Here is a 20,672-nt window from a genome sequence, read left to right on the forward strand (position 1 = left end):
AAACAAAATGTAGCAGGACGTAAACTTGGTAATCATTTGATGTGTGGTAAACAAAATTGTAAACAAACGCAGTTTGGCAACACGGTTTTGACAGAAGTAAACAACTTGTCAAATGTCATTAATGTAGTGTTGCAGTGCAATAATCCTCAACCCCTTGATTAAAGACAACCCCACGATAAAAATTAGTAAACTGACAACAACATAATCGTCGTCGACTTCTATTAAACCTCGGAACAACCACGAAGCGAAAATGGAATCCGCATCCCCTACGCTGATGCCGGACAACATCCTGGAGTCGATATTCTCGTACCTCTCGTTGGACGACCTCCGCAACTGCTCGCTGGTCTGCAAGCGTTGGTACAGCTTTCTGAACGATGAGAACAACGACGTGTGGCGCATGCACTGCATCCGCAAGCTGGCCGAAGAGGCGCTCAAATTGGACATACTCTCGTCCGTGCCCACGTACAAGGCGAAGTTGCGGGCCTTCTATCACGCCTGGAATCCGAACGACTGTTCGCGCAACATCTACATCAAACCGAACGGGTTCACGTTGCACCGGAACCCGGTGGCCCAGAGCACGGACGCCTCGCGGGGGAAGATCGGCTTCCGGCACGGCAGGCACGCCTGGGAGGTGATCTGGGAGGGTCCGCTGGGCACGGTGGCGGTTATAGGTATAGCCACCAAGGATGCGCCGCTGCAGTGTCACGGGTACGTCGCGTTGCTGGGCAGCGACGACCAGAGCTGGGGCTGGAACCTGGTGGACAATCATCTGTTGCATAACGGAGACGCCCAGGGGAACTATCCCATGTTGAACAACGCTCCCAAGTACCAGGTATGTTTGTGCACGAATCTGCGATTGCGTTTAATTGAGTGATGAGTTTTTTAGGTTGGTGAAAGGATTAGAGTCATCCTGGATTGTGATGACAACACCCTATCGTTTGAGAAAAACTATGAATTTTTGGGGGTTGCATTTAGAGGTGGGTAACCAACAACTGTTGTTGAAATCTATTAATGTAAAGCTTTCAGGGTTGCCGGATAAGAAGCTGTATCCAACAGTAAGTGCAGTGTACGGCAACACGGAGGTTTCAATGGTGTACCTCGGACCGCCCTTAGATGGCTAACAATAGCTGCTAACAAATAAACTTTTCAAAAGTGACTATGAAACAAGCCTATGAAGCGAGAACAGTTTCTCAGTTACGCGTCGAGACGAGTTGGGCTCTGGTCAGTTCTGGTTTGCCATGTGATATAATATAAATATTTTACTTGTTCGGACACAACGGTTCGAGTTGTCTCCGACTTAGTTAAGCAATGTCCCGATTCCCTTGGTCGATCTCCGGTTCATGTTTGTGTATAGCAATGTGTAAATAGTTTGCTTTTATTTGTTTGTTGGACTGGGGGTCGATGCGGCGGAGTATAATCGCATTCGTGAACGTTTTAGTTCATGTTTTATTCAGTTGTGACTCCACAGTTCCGGTTTTTGACCCATCTTAGTGTCCGGTTTTAGTCTAACGATAATTATATAAAGTACTGAAATAAATGAGCACTTCGATGTTTTGCCACTGTAAAAAATATTTGCTGATCTCAGGGAAATTTTATTCGTAAACCCACTTTTTATTTTAATTCGCATAATTTACAATACAACTGCCAATCGCAAGAACTGTTACTTTGTGTTTTGTTGCAGTGCGATTTATTAATAGGAATTTACGTGAAAAGGGATTTGAAGTTGTGCTAGGTGAATTCGATTTCCTTCCATGTATTCTAGTCCAGTATTTTTTAGAAATGATTGTACACTATAAGTAAAATATTCGTCACATTGTCTGCATATTTTGATACGGTCATCAAAATTAATAAAATAAACACGGATCGATTCGATTAAGTTAATGAAGCTAAAAAGTAATGAAAAACCAATGATGCCTTGTAGATTTGGCAGTAGATTATGACCTTTTAAAATAATTTATTTCTGTGATATTGTTTCGGGTATGTTGTAATTTCGTTCTGGACCTTTTCCTGCGAAAAGGCCGAATTTAATTTGTGCCCCCTGCTGAAAATATGAAGTGCGTGAGCCGCAAATAACTTCAAATTTAGATTAGGAACGAAATTATTTTTGTATTCAAATAAATGCACCGTTTCGACTTTTTATAAATCATAAGTCACTACTTCATATTTTTACTTTGATTGATTTAAGTACAAAACGTTGTAAATATTATTCCAAATGTATTAAGCAATTGACAATTGTATTGCTGCAATCTCGTACCTATTTAATTAATTTATTTTACTTATTTTGTAGGACTTAAATACATTATTAAAAGTGCATATTGCATTTGACTGTTTTAGACTGTACTTAATAAATAAATTATTGCACTTTCGTTTGAGATTTTTTATGATTGTACGATGTATATTAAACAAATCAATTTGTATTTCTGTGAATAGCGATATTATCAAATTATTAAACAAAAATTATAAATTAAAAATACTGTTTTATTTTATTACAACACTATAAAATTAACAAGTACGTAAATATTATTAGAAACATAATATCATAATAGTCGCACAAATTTGGGTGTCATTTGAAACATCTAGGTGAAAAACACTTGTATAATTTAAATATAATAAGCATATGCAGTATTCGTCATGTGAAGCTAAAGCGCTTTCGAGTTTTCTGTGAATCTCTCACAACCATCTCAGTTTTCGATTCGAACGGACGCACGGAGTTACGGTGTTTATGTTATTATGTACTAAACCTAATAAATTTATCACATTCAACGATAAAATTGTCACTGGTAACAACAACTGTTTTTGTTTTTTCTTTTTTAAAAGTAGAGGTGTCCGAAAATTTTTTCTTGTCTAGTCGGAGCAAAACTGTTTCTAAAGTATCTACAAATGTAATAAATATAGTATTTATTGTAGTAGTGTAGTATTGTTATAAGCATCTTTTTACCTTAATGGAAGTTTGTAACTTCTCTATCAAAAATATCATACCCACTCAAAAATTGGGACTATTTTTCAAACAAATTATTAATGATTAAGATATGGTAACAATAATATAAATATCACAAATTACATACAGTTGAAAAGCTTGACTCGTATTATCTTGAAATACTATGATGACATATATTTTTTTGAGGTAAATGGTTGAATAAAATGGTTATTACACTTTTCCTAAATGAACCATAATTGTACAAAGACACTTCAGAAACAGCCCGAAAAATTCAATTTGCAGCAGTCAACTGCCTTCCATTAGATCAGTTAGTTTTTCTGTAACAGCTGCCCCAACCCAGAACACCCCGCACACTTACAGTATGCCTTACACGTTAATAATACTAAAATAATCTAATTGAAACAACTCAAATTCTTCATGGTATGTTCGCTTCAGTTTTGGGACGTTTACATTTAAGTTTCAGTGACCAGCTGCAGTGTTTGCTCCTTGCTGTCCTTGTACGAGTTGTCGATAGGGGTGCCGAATTCGGTCTTGTATTTGTATACGGTAGCTGTGAATTGAAAATATTACATTTTTTACTCTATTGTAAAAGTAAAAACTGGAATCCGCCAGTTCAAGTGTTCAAGTAATCTCCCAAAATTAATATGTAATAGTTCCAGAAATACCATATTGTCCAAAAACAAGTTTATTCCGTAAAAATAATTAAATTAAATATAACAATGAAAAGATATAGTTCTAATACTCTTATTAAAAAATCTATTACTGTACATAAGTTTAAACTAATAAAAATAAAAATTCTTATCAGTAAACTGTTCTTAATTGCAATTTCCATTATTTGTTATCTGAATTATTTTATTTTCTAGTATTGTAATTGTTTTTGTTTTTATTCGTAGGTTGATTATGATTATTTCATAATATAGATTATTTGACTGTTATTTAAATTAATTTATACGTTATACCTTTAGTAATAATGCAAGGTCTTTTTAATATAAATAAAATTGTTTTGAAAATATAAATTATAATTAATATTTATCATGTAACAAATAAAAACGAAATCTCTTTATTAATCTTATTTCCAATTGTAAGTTCCTTTATTTATTATCTGAATTATTTATTTTCTTCAATATTTATAGTCATAACATAGTTAACTGATGTTGATTATAAATTGTAGTACAGATAATTTAAGAGTTCTTTCATCCATTCTTTATATTATACCTTCAGTAGTCATGCAAGGGTTCTATTTTATAGTCATTACACTGTTTTTATAAACTGATATTGACTATAATTTGTAACACATATAATTCAAGAGTTATTTAAATTATTTTTTATCTAGTGCCCAATAACCATGCAAGGGTTCTTTAAAATATACAAAATTGATTTTAATACATTAATTACAATTATTTTAGTTGGTAATATGTGATTTAATATTTTAACCCAGTTTTTCATTAACTGATTATAACTTGTAATACAGATTATTTAAAAATTATTTAAATTATTTTTTTATTTTATACTTTCAGTAACTATGCAAAGATCCTTTAAAACAAAATACAATGGATTTTAAAACATTAATTTTAATTAATTTTTGTTGTTATTAAGAAACAAAATCAAAATCTATAATAATCTCATCTCAGTATATAAGATATATTTAATTAATTTATTTTACTTATTTTGTAGGTCTTAAATACATTATTAAAAGTGCATATTGCATTTGGCTGTTATTAGTTTGTACTTAATAAATAAATTATTGTACTTTCATTTGAAATTTTTTATGATCGTACGATGTATATTAAACAAATCAATTTGTATTCCTGTGAATAGCGATATTATCAAATTATTAAACAAAATTTATAAATTAAAAATACTGTTTTATTTTATTACAAAACACTATATTAAAATTAACAAGTACGTAAATATTATTAGAAACATAATATCACAAAGTCGTCGCACAAATTTGCGTGTCATTAAAAACATCTAGGTGAAAAACACTTGTATAATTTAAATATAATAAGCATATGCAGTATTAGTAATGTGAAGCTAAAGCGCATTCGAGTTTTAGTTACCCCGATTTAGGTGAATCCCCCACAACCATCTCAGTCTTCGATTCGAACGGACGCACGGAGTTACGGTGATTATGTCATTATGTACTAAACCTAATAAATCTATCACATACAACGATAAAATTGTCACTGGTAACAACAACTGTTTTTGTTTTTTCTTTTTTTAAAAGTACGGGGGGTCCGAGGTGTTTTTCTGGACCAGTCAGAGCAAAACTGCTTCTGAAGTATCCACGAGTGTAATAAATATTATATTTATTTATTTTTTGTTATAGGCATCCTTTTACCTCAATGGAAGTTTGTAATTTCTCTATCAAAAATATCACACCCACTCAAAAATTGAGACTATTCTCCAAACAAATTATTAATGATTAAGATATGGTAATAATAATATAAATATCACAAATTACATACTTTTGAAAATCTTGACTCGTATTATCTTGAAATACTAGGATGATATATATTTTTTGAGGTAAATGGTTGAATAAAATGGTTATTACACTTTTCCAAAATGAACCATAAGTCCCTGTACAAAGAGACTTCAGAAACAGTCCGAAAAATGCAATTTGCTGTAGTCAAATGCGTTCAGTTAGGTCAGTTTGACCTGTAACAGCTGCCCCAACCTAGGACACCCCGCACACTTACAGTATGCCTTACGCGTCAATAATACTAAAATAATTTAATTAAAACAACTCAAATTCTTCATCGGTATGTAGTCCGCTTCTGTTTTGGTTTCGGTGAACCTGAAACCGACGTTTACATGAATTTCAACACAACATTATGTGCACCTAAGCACAGTCGAGTGGCTTCAGCATGGACGGGGGAGGAGGAAATAAAACTGATTTTGTAATGTTGATTTTTTTATTTTTTTTTTTGCACATTGGAACATTACAGAAACTTACATCTCTCACAGCCAAATTCAGACAAACCTTTTTCAAGTTATCAATTAATAAAAAAAAATTTAATTCGAGTGATGCTGAGAACTTGCTTATATATATATATATATACCTATAATTGTCATGTCATATTAATTGGGGGATTAGTAGGATGCAATTCAGTACAGGCCGTGTTACTTATGCACACTTAAAATTAGTATTAATTGTTATTATATGTATAGTATTTATAATAGGTATATTAAGGCTATAGTTTTTTAGAAAACTAGATCTAGGGGTTATGAGAAGGTTATAATAACTAAATTACACAATAATTGTTCTAATAAACAATGCGCAAACCATACAAAACATCACAAAAAAGGTAGTTCCCAAAATAATAGTTCCTCTATTGAACAAAAACGAATTATTATTAATTACAACAATTACTGCACCAAGAACGGGTTATGGGTATTTACTTGTTCATGGATAAGTTAAATTTATAAATTTCAAACAATTTTTCAAGTATCAATAAGTCGACCCCACCAAACCGTGAGCCACCGGACTGGAGAGAGTTACACCACTCACATTGACAGATAACCGCGAGCTTGGCAACGCCTCCTGCCCACCAAGTAACCGACGAGGAACAGCACCACCAATCCGGCAAGCACGCAGCCCACTACGATGGGCACCACGTCCGTTTTGTGGGCACTTTCGCAGTCCAGAGCTGCAAACAGATAAATCGATAATGGTCTCAGTTAATGATCAACGGGGGCACTTACGAGAGTCGAAATGTTGGCCGGTGGCGTTGCGGAAGGCCTGCAGTTGCACGTTGCTGACGATCAATGAGGCCGTGGCGTTCTTGTCGTCGAGTCGGATCAGCTGCAGTGTTTGCTGCTTGCTGCACTTGTACGAATTGTCGATGGGGGCGCCGAATTCGGTCTTGTTGTGTTTGTATTTGTATACGGTAGCTGTAAATTGAGAATATTACATTTCTAACTCTGTTTTAAAAGTAAAAATTGGAATTTGCCAGTTAATAATAACATCAACATCATTCAAGAATTTGGGTGTTCTCCCAAAATTAATATGAAATAGATTCAGAAATACCATATTGTCAAAAAAGTTTATTTCATTAAAATAATTAAATCAAATATAACAATGAAAAGATATAGTTCTAACACTCTTCTAATGTTTGTTAAAAAATCTATTAATGTACATAAGTTTAAACAAATAAAAATTAAAATTCTTATCAGTAAAACTGTTCCTAATTGTAATTTCCATTATTTGTTATCTGAATTATTTTACTTTCTTGTTTTGTATTGTTTTTGTTTTTATTCGTAGGTTGATTATGATTAATTTATAATATATATTATTTGACTGTTATTTAAATTACGTTATTAAATACGTTATACCTTCAGTAATAATGCAACGTCTCTTTAATATAAATAAAATTGTTTTGAAAATATAAATTGTAATTAATATTTATCATGTAACAAATAAAAACGAAATCTCTTTATTAATCTTATTTCTAATTGTAAGTTCCTTTATTTATTATCTGAATTATTTATTTTTTTCAATATTTATAGTCATAACATGATAACTGATATTGATTATAAATTGTAGTACAGATAATTTAAGAGTTTTTTCATCCATTCTTTATTTTATAATTTCAGTAACCATGCAAGGGTTCTTTAAAATAAATAATATTGTTTCTAATATATTAATTAATATTATTGCGTGCAAAGGTTCTTTAAAATAAATATAATTGATTTTAACTAATAAATTAAAATCAATTTAGTTGATATTATGTGACAAATAAAGACTAAATCTCTTTAATAATTTGTTCTCTTATTAATAACTTGTTTCTAACTGAAAGTACCGTTATTTGTTATCTGAATTATTTCATTTTCTTCAATATTTATTGCCATAACATACTTTTTATTAATTGATATTGATTATAACATGTAACACAGATTATTTAAGACTAATTTAAATTATTTTTTATCTTATACCTTCAGTAACCATGCAAGGGTTCTTTAAAACAAATAAAATTGATTTTAATTTAATATATTAATTAAAAACAATTTAGTTGATATTATGTGACAAATAAAGACAAAATCTCTTTAATAATCTCTTCTCTTTTTAATAACTTATTTCTAAATGTAAGTACCGTTATTTGTTATCTGAATTGTTTTATTTTCTTCAATATTTATAGTCATAACACAGTTTTTTATAAACTGATAGTGACTATAATTTGTAACACATATAATTCAAGAGTTATTTAAATTATTTTTTATCTTGTGCCTTCAATAAGCATGTAAGGGTTCTTTACAAGAAATAAAATTGATTTTAACTTAATATATTAATTAAAAACAATTTAGTTGATATGTAACAAATAAAGACAAAATCTCTGTAATAACCTCTTCTCTTATTAATAACTTGTTTCTAATTGTAAGTACAGTTATTTGTTATCTGAATTGTATTATTTTCTTCAATATTTATAGCCATAACATACTTTTTTTTAACTGATGCTGACTAATTTGTAATACATACATAAAATTGAAGAGTTATTTAAATTATTTTTTATCTTGTGCCTTCAATAAGCATGCAAGGGTTCTTTAAAATATATAAAATTTATTTTAATAAATTAATTACATTAATTAATTGTATTTAATTTAGTTGGTATTATGAGACAAAGCCTCTTCTGTTATTAATAATTTGTTTCTATTTGTAAGTACCATTATTTGTTATCTGAATTGTTTTATTTTCTTCAATATTTATAACACAGTTTTTCATTAACTGATGTTTATTATAATTTGTAATACATATCATTTAAGAATTATTTAAATTATTTTTTATCTCATACTTTCAATAACCATGCAAAGATTCTTTAAAACAAATTGATTTTAAAATATTAATTTTAAGTAAGTATGTTGTTATTAAGAAACAAAATCAAAATCTCTCTAATAATCTCATCTCAGTGTAAACTCTTTAAATTTTTTTCAATATTTATGCTCATAAACATGTTTTTCATTAATCAAGACTGAATACAATTATATAATTTGTGAAAATTATTTTAAATATATTAAAAACTAAAAATCATATTACCATTCTGTCCGGGCAACGTTAGGTTGACATCAACCATCAATTCCTCAAGCTGGAAACGGGTCTTGTCCGTTCTGTTGAAGTCAAACTCGATTTTGTTGCCCTCGCCCCAAGTCAGCAACAAGCTCTCTTTGTCCTTGCCGGAACAATCGCCCGATGCGTTGGCGGACGTCGGCAACGGTATTTTAATGGTTTTGTTGTCTTTGGTCGGGATTTCAATCAGCAACGCCAGTTGGACGACCACACAAGTTCTGTTTGTGTCTGTACATACAAAATAAATTGATCAAACGTTTTTAACGCTTAAGACTGTGGAGCTTACTGGTGATGTTAGCGGACCATGTTCCGGGTGCGGGTTGCGGCGGCTGCGGTGGCGCTGTAGTCGTCGGTTTAGCGGTGGTTGTTGGCTGGGTTGTAGTCGTCGTCGGTTTTGTTGTTGTTGTTGTCGGCGGCGTCTTGGTAGTGGTAGTGCTAGTAGTAGTCGTAGTAGTTGTAGTAGAAACCGTCGTCGTCGTCTTGGTAGTTGGAGTAGTCGGTTTCGTTGTGGTTATGTTTGGTTCTGGAGACGGTGTTGGAGGTTGTGGCGGAAAGTCGTTTTCACCTGTAAACATTAATAACGGTTGAAACCAAATTTTCGTATTAACAACGGTGGACGAACCCGGGAACACAAATAAATGAGGGGGAAATAAAACACAAGCTTAAAACAATTAATTTGTTTGAACGGGAGTCAAACTGAGATGTAACTTGCTGACGGCAGTCTGCACCATCTTTTGCAACATCTCGTCTGTCTCGCACTTAGCAACCAAATCGGTCAAATCAATGTCGATCGTATGCTCATCCACTTTGACTAGCATCCTCTCGCCGCCCTCACACCTCGTGACGGCGTCTTCACCGAACATATCTTGCAATGTTTCGAACAAGCAACCCTTGTAGTGGATCCGGTCGAAGCACATGCCCGGTTTGAGGTCCTTCATGGGGGTGTTTTTCCACAAGTCTGCCTGCAAAATGCAGGCGACTATGGCGTCAGCGTACATGTCGTTGGTCGGATTCGCCTCCCACTCCAACTCCACCACCTGTTTGTTAATAGTTACATCCACGGCGTTGAAGGCACGCAGCTTGTTCCCTTCGCCCTCCAGCGGGCCAGCTATTTGAGCAATCACGTGCCTCAACGCCAGCGTCTTGCCACTGTAGTGGATGCTCTGTCGCTGCATCACGGTGCTAACACTCAAAGCCGTGTACTTCTTAATGTCCTGGGGCGAGATGATGTGGTAGTTGAAGTTACGCTTCACCAACAACCCCGAAACGCCGAGGCCGGCCTTCGGCTTCTCCACGGCCAGGGCGCCAAGCACCTTGGCCCGTTTCTCGCCGCAAAAATACAACTCGACAGGCTCGGTGTTGCGGGGGTTGTACAGCTTTATGGTGCTGTTTAGGTCGTATTCATACTCCCGTTCCAGGGCCGCCTTGAGACGGCCCATTTCGTTCTGTTCGCCGTGCACCAGCACCACATGGGACGGCTTGAGGATGCGTATGAACTCGCTGGTCTGTTGATAGTCGGTGTGGGCGGAAAAGGAGATGTAATCGACGGACATTTTGAGGGGCAGCTTCTGCCCCGACATGCTCACGATCTCCTCCGGTTCGGACAGGATAGTTTTGGCCAGCGTGCCTTCGACGCAGTAGCCGGCTATGATGACGCCGTTCCTGGGGTCGGAGCACCAAGTCTCGAACAGTTCGCGGGACAGGCCGCTCTGCATCATGCCCGGTGAGGCCATTATGACGCTGGACCCGATGTCCACGAAGTGGTCGATGCTTTGTAGGTTGGAGATGTGCTCGAAGACGAAGGGGTTGTTGACGGCTATTTGGTTCTGTATTTTTTCGTTCATGCCGTTTATGTAGGTCTGGTAGACGGCCATGCACTTCTTGGCCAGCGAGGAGGCGTAGTAGATGGGCACCTCGTGCAGATCAGGGTTGCGGCTCCAATACTCGTCGAGTATCAGGAGCAACTCTTGGGCTCTGCCCAATGCGAACACCGGTATCAGGCAGCGGCCCCCGCGGTTCACGATGTCGTGCACCAGCTTGGTGAACCGCTTCTCCCTGTCCTCTCGTTTCTCGTGTATGTGAGTGCCGTAGGTGGACTCGGTGATCAGTATGTGGGGACGGGACGTCGGAATCTCCGCGGCCATTAAGTGCCTGTCCTCCTGCCTCGAAAAGTCCCCCGTGTACAAGGTCTTAATGCCAGCGATCTCGATCATGAACATGGCCGCCCCCAGCACGTGCCCGGCGTTGTAGGCGCAAAACTTGATGCCATTAACCTCCTTCTCCTCGTGGAAGTTGACCGTTTCGATCTTGTCCATGCTGGCCTGCAGGTCCATCTCCGAGTACAGCATCTCATCCGTGGAAATGTTGCTGACCTTAATGTAATCAGACAGCAGCCACCTATAGATCGCCTTGGTGGCGTGCGTCATGAAACACTTGCCGCGGAAGGCGGTCTTGAGCAGGAACCAGGGCAGGGCGCCGCAATGGTCCAGGTGGAAGTGCGAGACGAGCAACAGGTCGATCTGATCGGTGTCGATTAGATCGACGAACGGCAACGCGTCCATGCCGTTTAGGCCCGGATGGATGCCGCAATCGAGCATTATCGTTTTGCCCTTGAATTCGAGCATGATGCAGGAACGGCCGACCTCTTGGCCCGCGCCCAACGGCCTGATGATCAGTTCGTTGCGCTCCTCGGGCGGTATTTCTGGATCGGCGTCGCGTTTCTCGGACATTTTTTCTTGGTTGGACGCTTCCTTTTTTTCTTGGGGACACACCTACGAACAGAACTGACCATGTTGACAATATTCGATAACGGTTTAATTTGTCCCTCTGATCTAAAAACCCTTTTTGTTTTGGTATATTTTAAATAATATTGTGTATATTAAAAGCTTATTCAATAAATAATATTAATAGTAATAAATTGTATAAATATAGAATAAATTTAATGAATATATCTTCATATAAACTCACACATTTAGTAGAAATTTTTTGAATATTTTTAATAACATATTAATACATAGTGGCGGTCATTAGTATAGTAACTTTTTAAAATGTTAAATATTTTAGGCATAATTGTTTTTATTCCCATGTTGATTATGATTAATTCATAATATAGATTATTTTACTGTTATTTAAATTAATTTATACGTTATACCTTCAGTAATAGTGCAAGGTCCTTTTAATATAAATAAAATTGTCTTGAAAATATTAATTGTAATTAATATTTATCATGTAACAAACAAAAACGAAATCTCTTTAATAATTTTATTTCTAATTGTAAGTTCCTTTATTTATTACCTGAATTATTTATTTTCTTCAATATATATAGCCGTAACATAGTTTTTTATTATCTGATGTTGATTATAATTTGAAGTACAAATAATTTAAGAGTTTTTTCATCCATGTCATGAAAGGGTTCTTTAAAACAAATAAAATTGATTTTAATATATTAATTTAGTTGATATTATTTGACAAATAAAGACAAAATCTCTTTAATAATCTCTTCTCGTATTAATAACTTGTTTCTAATTGTAAATTCCTTCATTTATTATCTGGATTATTTATTTTCTTTAATATTTGTAATCATAAACACTGTTTTTTAACTGATGTTGATTATAACCTTTAGTAACCATGCAAAGTTTCTTTAAAACAAATAGAATTTATTTTAATTTAATATATTAATTAAAAACATTTTAGTTGATATTATGTGACATATAAAGACAAAATCTCTTTAATAATCTCTTCTCTTATTAATAACTTATTTCTGATTGTAAGTACCGTTTTTTGTTATCTGAATTGTTTTATTTTTTTCAATATTTATAGTCATAACACAGTTTTTTATAAACTGATATTGACTGTAATTTGTAACACATATAATTCAAGAGTTATTTAAATTATTTTTCATCTTGTGCCTTTAGTAAGCATGCAAGGGTTCTTTAAAAGAAATAAAATTTTTTGGTTTGGTTTGTCCCTCTGATGCCTTTTATTATTTAAAGCTCTTTAAATAAACAATATTAATAGTACTAAATAGTCTCGGTATGGAAATAATTTATTATATATATATATATATATATATATATATATATATATATATATATATATATCATATAGTTACTTTACTTTACTTTACTTTAATTTTTACATTTTTGCTAAAATACATTTTATATACAGGGAAAGCTTTTTTAGTAATCAATTTAACTTGCTAAATATACAGAGTGTTCCACTGAAAATAACAAAGTTATTAATGTTTTAACATGTCCCTTATAGGTCCTTGGTTAACGTGTATGCCAAAAATGAACCTTCCACCATCAAATTTGGTGGCTTTACATACATTTTAGTTAGACCATCAATCTATTAAAATTTTTGGAAAACTATTAATTTTAGTTATATTTTAGGACATGGTATTACCATTTTTTGCAATTACACATAGAATATAAAAATCCATAAATATACAGACTGTTCTATTGAAAATGAATTGAATATTTGTTCAAAATAAATTTTAAAAGTAGTTAAGTCAGTTAACTGTTATGTTTAGTTATTTTTAACACTTTTAACTGGAAAACTTGTTATCAGATACAGATGTGTTTAAACCAACAAGTACTTATCAAAGATTACACCCGATTGCAACGCATAAATAAACAGTCAGTACAAATAAAACGGTAACAAACGAATAAATTGATTCTGAGTGTTAATATTTAAAAAAGGCACTGAGTCATTACTGATAATTTTATCAACTTTACAGTGTATTTCCTCTCAGATATTCATCAGGCAAAACAATTATTTATACCGACATTATTATTGAAAATTTTCCCTCGATTTATATGTATTTGATCAATAACAGTAAATTCTAACAATAGGAATTAATATTTGAAACAAATAGAGTTCGAATTGACAAAACAATTACGAAACAAAATTTTGTACATTGATTTGAAACACAACAATAATTGAAGTTTAATCGATTTTAAACACGTAACAGACTAAATATTTAACATAGTTTCACTGTTACAGAAACAATTTGCATTACTAATTGTTCCAAAAAAAGAACTTTGGTACCAAGATTATTAATAAGTTGTCAATGGGCATTATGAGTGTCAAAAATTATAATGGATAATCAAATTAGATTAATCAAAGTCAATTAATAAATAAAGCTTGTAACTTATGTAAACAAATGAATTCTAATATTAGTTATGAAACCCCAGAAACGTTCACAAGAATTCCAAGATTGAACTTCGAACATAATTTTATTGTAATTTCACAACTAACGATTTACCTCGGTTTCACTATTACATAAAACCATTTACCCACATGTTGAGTACTAAGTAAATTTTATATAATATTTCTTATAATCGTTGAACTTACCCAAAATGGAATCAACAAAATTTTTGTGACAAAAGAAGTGTTACTAATTTTTGCCACAGGGGCGCCACCAAATTTTAACAACAATTGAATATTCTTTGTTTCTAACGAAGTGCAATTTCAATATTGTTTGCAAATTAATTTAAATATTATTTACTATTGTTGAACTTATCCAAATCGAACCAAAATTTTTGTAGCAACAGAACAGGAATTACCAATATTTGCCACCGGGTAGTGCCACCATTTTTTAATAACAATTAAACTTTCTTTTTGTTTATGCTAAATTTATACTTCTCACGTTTCTAATAAAGTGTAAACTCAACATTGTTTGTAAATTCTATTAAACGTTTGTTGTGTGTTTGAAACTCACCTGTGATTTGAGTGAAAATTTTGTGTCGGAAACACTTGTTAGATTTTCGCCCAAAGAAGCGCCACCGAGGTTTAACAACAATTAAGTTTTTACTTTTATTAACTATAAAATATTTCTTACTAGTTAAAAACTAAAAATTATGAAAAGCACGACTCTAATTTACGATTTTGAATCGTGCTAATTAACAAAGATAATGGCGAATAAAAATGGTGTAATGTTAGTGATTTTTTGAATGCCCAGGGGTGCCACAAACAAAACAAAAAAATAACAGCAAATTATTTTTATCCCTTAAAGGGGTACAACCAATACCAACATCTAAAACAAGAACAATTGGTGGGTTATAACATAACATAAATTATAACCCCCCCCCCATTTCCAAAAACTAATTAAAAAGCAGTGGCCACTTCAAAATGAGGCAGGTGGAGCAGTGTCTCACCTATGAAAATGATTTTAATGACAACGTTAATCTTAAAATAATATTTTTGTTCATGTTTTTACTCTTCAAAATAGAATTTAACTCAATATTTAAACAAAGATAAAAGGATAATATGTTGTAAAACCGACAATTATGCAAGCAATAACTGTTTTATACTAAATTTAAATGAATTTTTTTGTGCGCAAGTTCTCCAGAGGCACTTTTAAATGTGCCTTTTCGTGCTAATTCATTTAGTAAGTAAATCTTGAATATTTCTAATCGGTTCTAATATTTGCGCATGCGCCCTAAGGTCGGGCTATTGTTTAAATGGCAAGGGAGCTGAGGCGTGCCTCTAGCCAACGAGATAACCCCAAAATGTATTACCAATATTTTCCACCAATTTTTAAACAACGATTGAACTTTATACTAAATTCATATGTCCTATGTTTCTAACAGTGCAAAAACAACATTGTTTATAAATTTTATTTAACGTTTGTTGTATGCTTTAAATTCACCTGATCTAGTTGAAAATTTTGTGTCAAAACACTTGTTACAGTTTTCCGCCAAAAGGGGTGCCACCGAGATTTAACAACAATTAAGTTTTTACATTTATTAACTATAATATATTCTTCACTAGTTTCAAACTTAAAATTGTGAAAGGCACGAGCCTAATTTACGATTTTGAGTCGTGCTAATTAAGAAAGAAAATACCGAATAAAAGTGGTGTAACGTTAATGGCATTTTGAATACTCAGGGGTGCCACAAACAAATCAAACAAATAACAGCAAATTATTTTTATCCCTTAGATGAGTACAACCAAAAACAAATTCTAAAACAACAACAATTCGTTGGTTATAACATTGTAAACCAATTTATAACCCCCATTTCACGACACCGAAACTCTATTTAAAAATCAGTGGCGGCTACTCAAATGAGGCAAGTTAGGCAGTGTTTCACCTATGAAGATGATTTTATTGACAACGTTAATATTAAAAAATATTCTTAAAATAGAATATAACTTAACATTTAAACAACGATAGAAGTGTAATATGTTGTAAAACCCACAATTAACAGTTTTATATTAAACTCCATTGAATATTTTGTGTGCAAGTTCTCCAGAGGCACTTTTAAATGTGCCTCTTCGTGCCAATTCATGTCGTAAGTAAATCTTGAATATTTGTATTGGGTTTCAACATTCGCGCATGCGCTTTAAGGACGGGCTATTGTTCCAGTGATGGGGGAGCTGAGACGTGCCTCTAACCAATGAGATAACTCCAAATACAAACACGAAATCTCCGAATATTGCCGATTCTTCACTAATTGATAGTGTGTGTGTGTCCGGTGAATTCAGTTATGGAAAGGTTTTTAATACTGCATTATGGACATTAATATTAAAAAAATATTTTGTTCTGTTTTTATTCTTTAAAATAGAATATATCTTAATATTTAAACAAAGACAGAAGGGTAATACATTGTAAACGACAAGTTCTCCAGAGGCACTTTTAAATGTGCCTCTTCGTGCTCATTCGTTTCAATAATTCAATATTTCTATTCGATTCCAGCATTCGCGCATGGTCTTTAACGTCCGGATATTTTTAATAGTAGGGCAGCTGAGGCGTGCCTCTAGTCAATGATGTAACTCAAAAAATCGACACAAATGACGTTATCGAACATTGCCGATTCTTCAATTTCAAAAACGAATTTATAGTGTGTGTGTGTGTGGTGTGGATTCAGTTGTGGAAAGGTTTTTAATGCTGCATCTCTTTTTGATTAGGATTGGTGTCAATCAGTAATAACACGAAATAATTTATTAACATAAGAAATTCCGTTGACGTGGTGTATTTTTTATTAAATAAATGTGTATTTCCAGTTTAATTTACTGTGATAAAATGTTTGTTGTTAAATAATTAAACCGTCCAACTTCTAATTTTACAAATACGGGACAAAAAACCGCAGATTTACAATATCGCGGTACGATAAATTTCATTTGTAAACGGGAAGAACAGTAATGAATAACTTACTTTACATTTTCAAAGGGCATTGAAGATATTTGGTAGAAAATGGGTTTTTGTGATTTGAAAAGTCTTGCGGATTAAATTTACATGACAAAAGCGCTGATCATTCGAAGGCAACATTGTTTTTGTTTTTCTTTTCTTCTGTGTATAACGTGCCCCACCAGACTTGGACCTCACGAGCCGCCACTGTCCAAAAAAAGGCGCAGAAAATTTGACAATGCACCCGGACGCGATGACTTATTAGAACCAGAAATGCGGGCCAAACAATCACCAATTCAACCGCGCAACAACAGTTATGTGTATAAAAAAAAACCCGCTGTTACTAACACATGCAGATTTGTTTGCACCGATTCAACCTTGAGGCGGCACGGAAATATGCTTAAGTCATTGCTTTTCGGTAAGCCAGTACTTCCCCCGTGCCGTCAGATTCTCCAACGTTCTCGAATCGCCCCCCAAACCGTCGTTGTTTTGGCCGTGTCGCCAACGTCTCGGTGACATTAGTGCGGTGATATCCAGACGGGCGTCACGTGACGGGAACACGAAAGGGAACGGGGGTGACCAAACGCAGGTCACCGGTTACGGGTGAAACGTCAATTGAAAACTCACCTTGCACGCAACATACGGCGACGCCGACCAACAGAATGAACTTAAAACAGTACATATTCGGACACGTTTACATGCACAACGTTTCTCAACGGACTGAAACGACAATGGATCGCTTTCGACGGGTGACCGGCGCGTTTGCCAGCTCGCACAACTATGGCGATTCGGCGAACGGTGCACTTTTCTGGACGTGCGCCGTCGTCCGCTGCGTCGTCCGTGTTTGTGCACGTGATCGTGTTTATCGGGTTTTGTTTGTGTTTTTTGGTTTCGTACGTTCTCGGTTTGCGGTATTTCGATTCGTGATGAACGATTATTTTGGTGTTTTAATTGATTCACCCCCTGAAACATCCTAACCTAATCATAGTAATGTTACGTCACTGTAGTCAAACTAATTTATTTAAAATAAACAATACGTTAATCGTTTTTAAGGTAAACGAAAGGTTTCCAACGTGAATAATATTAATTAACATTCAAATTCGTTAATAAATAAATAAATATGTACGTGTGTGTATGTGAATATGATAGAATTGACCGTGAATTTCAAACATTTGATCTGAGTCAGTAATGCGTAATATAACATTTTATCATTTATGGTTTATTATATGCTTTATCAAAACGATAATTTGATGACTGGTGTATGTGTGTCCATCTATTCATTAGTACAACAAAGGTCAAATTTAACATATTATTTATAATCACATCTATCTGAACTTTATATCAAAATTTTGTAATTAATGTGTGAATTTTTCAGCTAATGAAAATATCAACAACTATGTCTGCAATAAAAATGAAATGTTAATTTGGTATCTTAAAGAAGTAAAATAATCTCATGCTGTGTCACATTCTAAAATAAGATTACCACAGACATGTAAAAACCTCAAACAGAGTTCATTTTACTCATTTGTTTTAAAATACACGTGATAAAACATAATATAATTGTGTACCTTAGGGATTACTTACTTATCACAAGTATTTTTTGATGATTTGATTTAAAAATAGACAATTAATTGTTAAAAAGGAATGTTTATTTTATCTTAAGATTTATATATAATCAAATACAATAAAATATTTGTTATGTACAAATGTATTTCATATTTAAAATCTGTTTTCAAATTGTTTATTACACAAGAATTGGATATTTTCACTATTTAAATATACAGAGATATAATACTAAAATTCATTTTACTCGTTTATTTTAAAATAAACATAAACATACATATAATAATTGTGAATTTTAAGGATCATTATAAATTTTAATAAGACAAGTATTTTTTAAAGATCTCACTTAATTAATTGATAGAAATAAATGTTTATTTTATCTTAAGATTTATGCAAAAATCAAATACAATAAAGTATTTGTGAGAAATAGGTTTATTAATAAAACATTTTCAGTACAGAGTATTTCATATTTAAAATCTGTTTTCAAACTGTTTATTCCATAAGGATTGGACATTTTCACTATTTAAATATGCAAAAGTATAATACTAAAATTTATTTTACATGTTTATTTTAAAATAAACATAAACATATATAACATAATTGTGAACTTTAAGGATTATTATAAATTTTAATGACACAAGTATTTTTTTAAAATATCTGACCATAAATAATAATCAATAATTAAGAATAAATGTTTATTGTTATTGTTTGTTAAGAATAAATGTTTATTTTATATTAAGATTTATACAAAATGAAATATACTATAATATTTGTGAAAAATGGATTTATTAATAAAACATTTTCAATTCAGAGGATTTCATATTTAAAATCTGTTTTCAAGACAAGAATTGAACATTTTTACTATTTAAATATTCAAAAGTATAATACTAAAGTTTATTTTATATGTATATTTTAAAATAAACATAAACGTTTATGACATAATTATGAACATTAAGGATGATTATAAATTTTAATGACACAAGTATTTTTTAAAGATCTGACTTAAGAACAGATAATTAATTGCTACAAATATATGTTATCTGAAGATTTATATAAAATCAAATTCAATAAAATATTTGTGAATAATTGATTTATTAATAAACCATTTGTACTCAAGAATTGGACAATTTAACTATTTAAATATACTGAAGTTTTAACTTTAAGTATTATTATAAATTTTAGTCACAAAATTTTTTAATGATCTGGCCTAAGAATAGATAATTAATTGTTAAAAATGAAAAATTATTTTATATTAAGATTCGTAAAAAATAATATTAAAAATATACATACAGTATATTTTATGTTTATGACTATATTATTTAATACAAAAGAATTAGACATTTTCACTATTTAAATATACACTGGGATTATGTAACATAATTGTGAATTTTAAGGTTCAATATAAATTTGAGGTAAATATTTTTTTAATATAATATAATTAGGAACTTCAAAGATTACTATAAATTTTTAATGATTTGACCTAAGAACAGATATATAATTGTTAAAAACGAATGATTGTTTTATCTTAAGATTCGTATAAAATAAAATACAGTATAATATATAAGAAAAATGGATTTATTAATAAAATATTTTAAGTGCTGAGAATGTTTAAAAATATATTTCCAAATTGTTTATTATGTACGAATTTGACATATTTAAATAAATATAGACTGGGATAATAAAGTTCACTTTACAAGTTTATTTTAAAATAAACATAATATATACATATAATAACTGTGAGATTTAGGAATCACTTCAAATTTTAATGAAGCAAATATTTTTCAATGATCTGATTGACATTTAATTATTAAAAAATAATATATGTATTTTGTAAGATTTGTATGAAATAAAATACAGTATCATATTTGAGAAAAACGGATTTATCAATAAAATATTTTATATTAAAAAATATATTTTATAAATTGACAATTTCAAGCTTAAAATATATTTAAATTAAAAATTATTGTGTATTTTATTTT

General features: G+C 32.2%; 3 protein-coding genes across 3 annotated transcripts; 1 reads left to right on the plus strand and 2 right to left on the minus strand.

Moving 5' to 3' along the window:
* The first annotated feature begins 21 nt into the window (after positions 1-21).
* LOC109606147 (F-box/SPRY domain-containing protein 1) lies at positions 22-2,365 on the plus strand. Its single transcript, XM_020022715.2, has 3 exons — positions 22-832; positions 887-977; positions 1,027-2,365. Exons 1-3 carry the CDS (start codon positions 251-253, stop codon positions 1,119-1,121), a joined length of 768 nt encoding a protein of 255 aa, XP_019878274.1. The 5' UTR covers positions 22-250; the 3' UTR covers positions 1,122-2,365.
* A 3,716-nt stretch (positions 2,366-6,081) lies between these two features.
* On the minus strand, positions 6,082-17,917 carry LOC109606820 (lysosome-associated membrane glycoprotein 1). The gene is made up of 5 exons (XM_049965917.1): positions 17,758-17,917; positions 9,286-9,564; positions 8,970-9,227; positions 6,644-6,832; positions 6,082-6,588 (listed from the first exon to the last, which is right to left on the minus strand). Exons 1-5 carry the CDS (start codon positions 17,810-17,812, stop codon positions 6,446-6,448), a joined length of 924 nt encoding a protein of 307 aa, XP_049821874.1. The 5' UTR covers positions 17,813-17,917; the 3' UTR covers positions 6,082-6,445.
* LOC109602333 (cleavage and polyadenylation specificity factor 73-like) lies at positions 9,572-11,994 on the minus strand. The gene has a single exon (XM_020018683.2). It carries the CDS (start codon positions 11,726-11,728, stop codon positions 9,671-9,673), a length of 2,058 nt encoding a protein of 685 aa, XP_019874242.2. The 5' UTR covers positions 11,729-11,994; the 3' UTR covers positions 9,572-9,670.
* Positions 17,918-20,672: the final 2,755 nt, after the last annotated feature.

The sequence above is a fragment of the Aethina tumida genome, chromosome 4, assembly GCF_024364675.1.
Source record: "Aethina tumida isolate Nest 87 chromosome 4, icAetTumi1.1, whole genome shotgun sequence".
NCBI lineage: Eukaryota > Metazoa > Arthropoda > Insecta > Coleoptera > Nitidulidae > Aethina > Aethina tumida.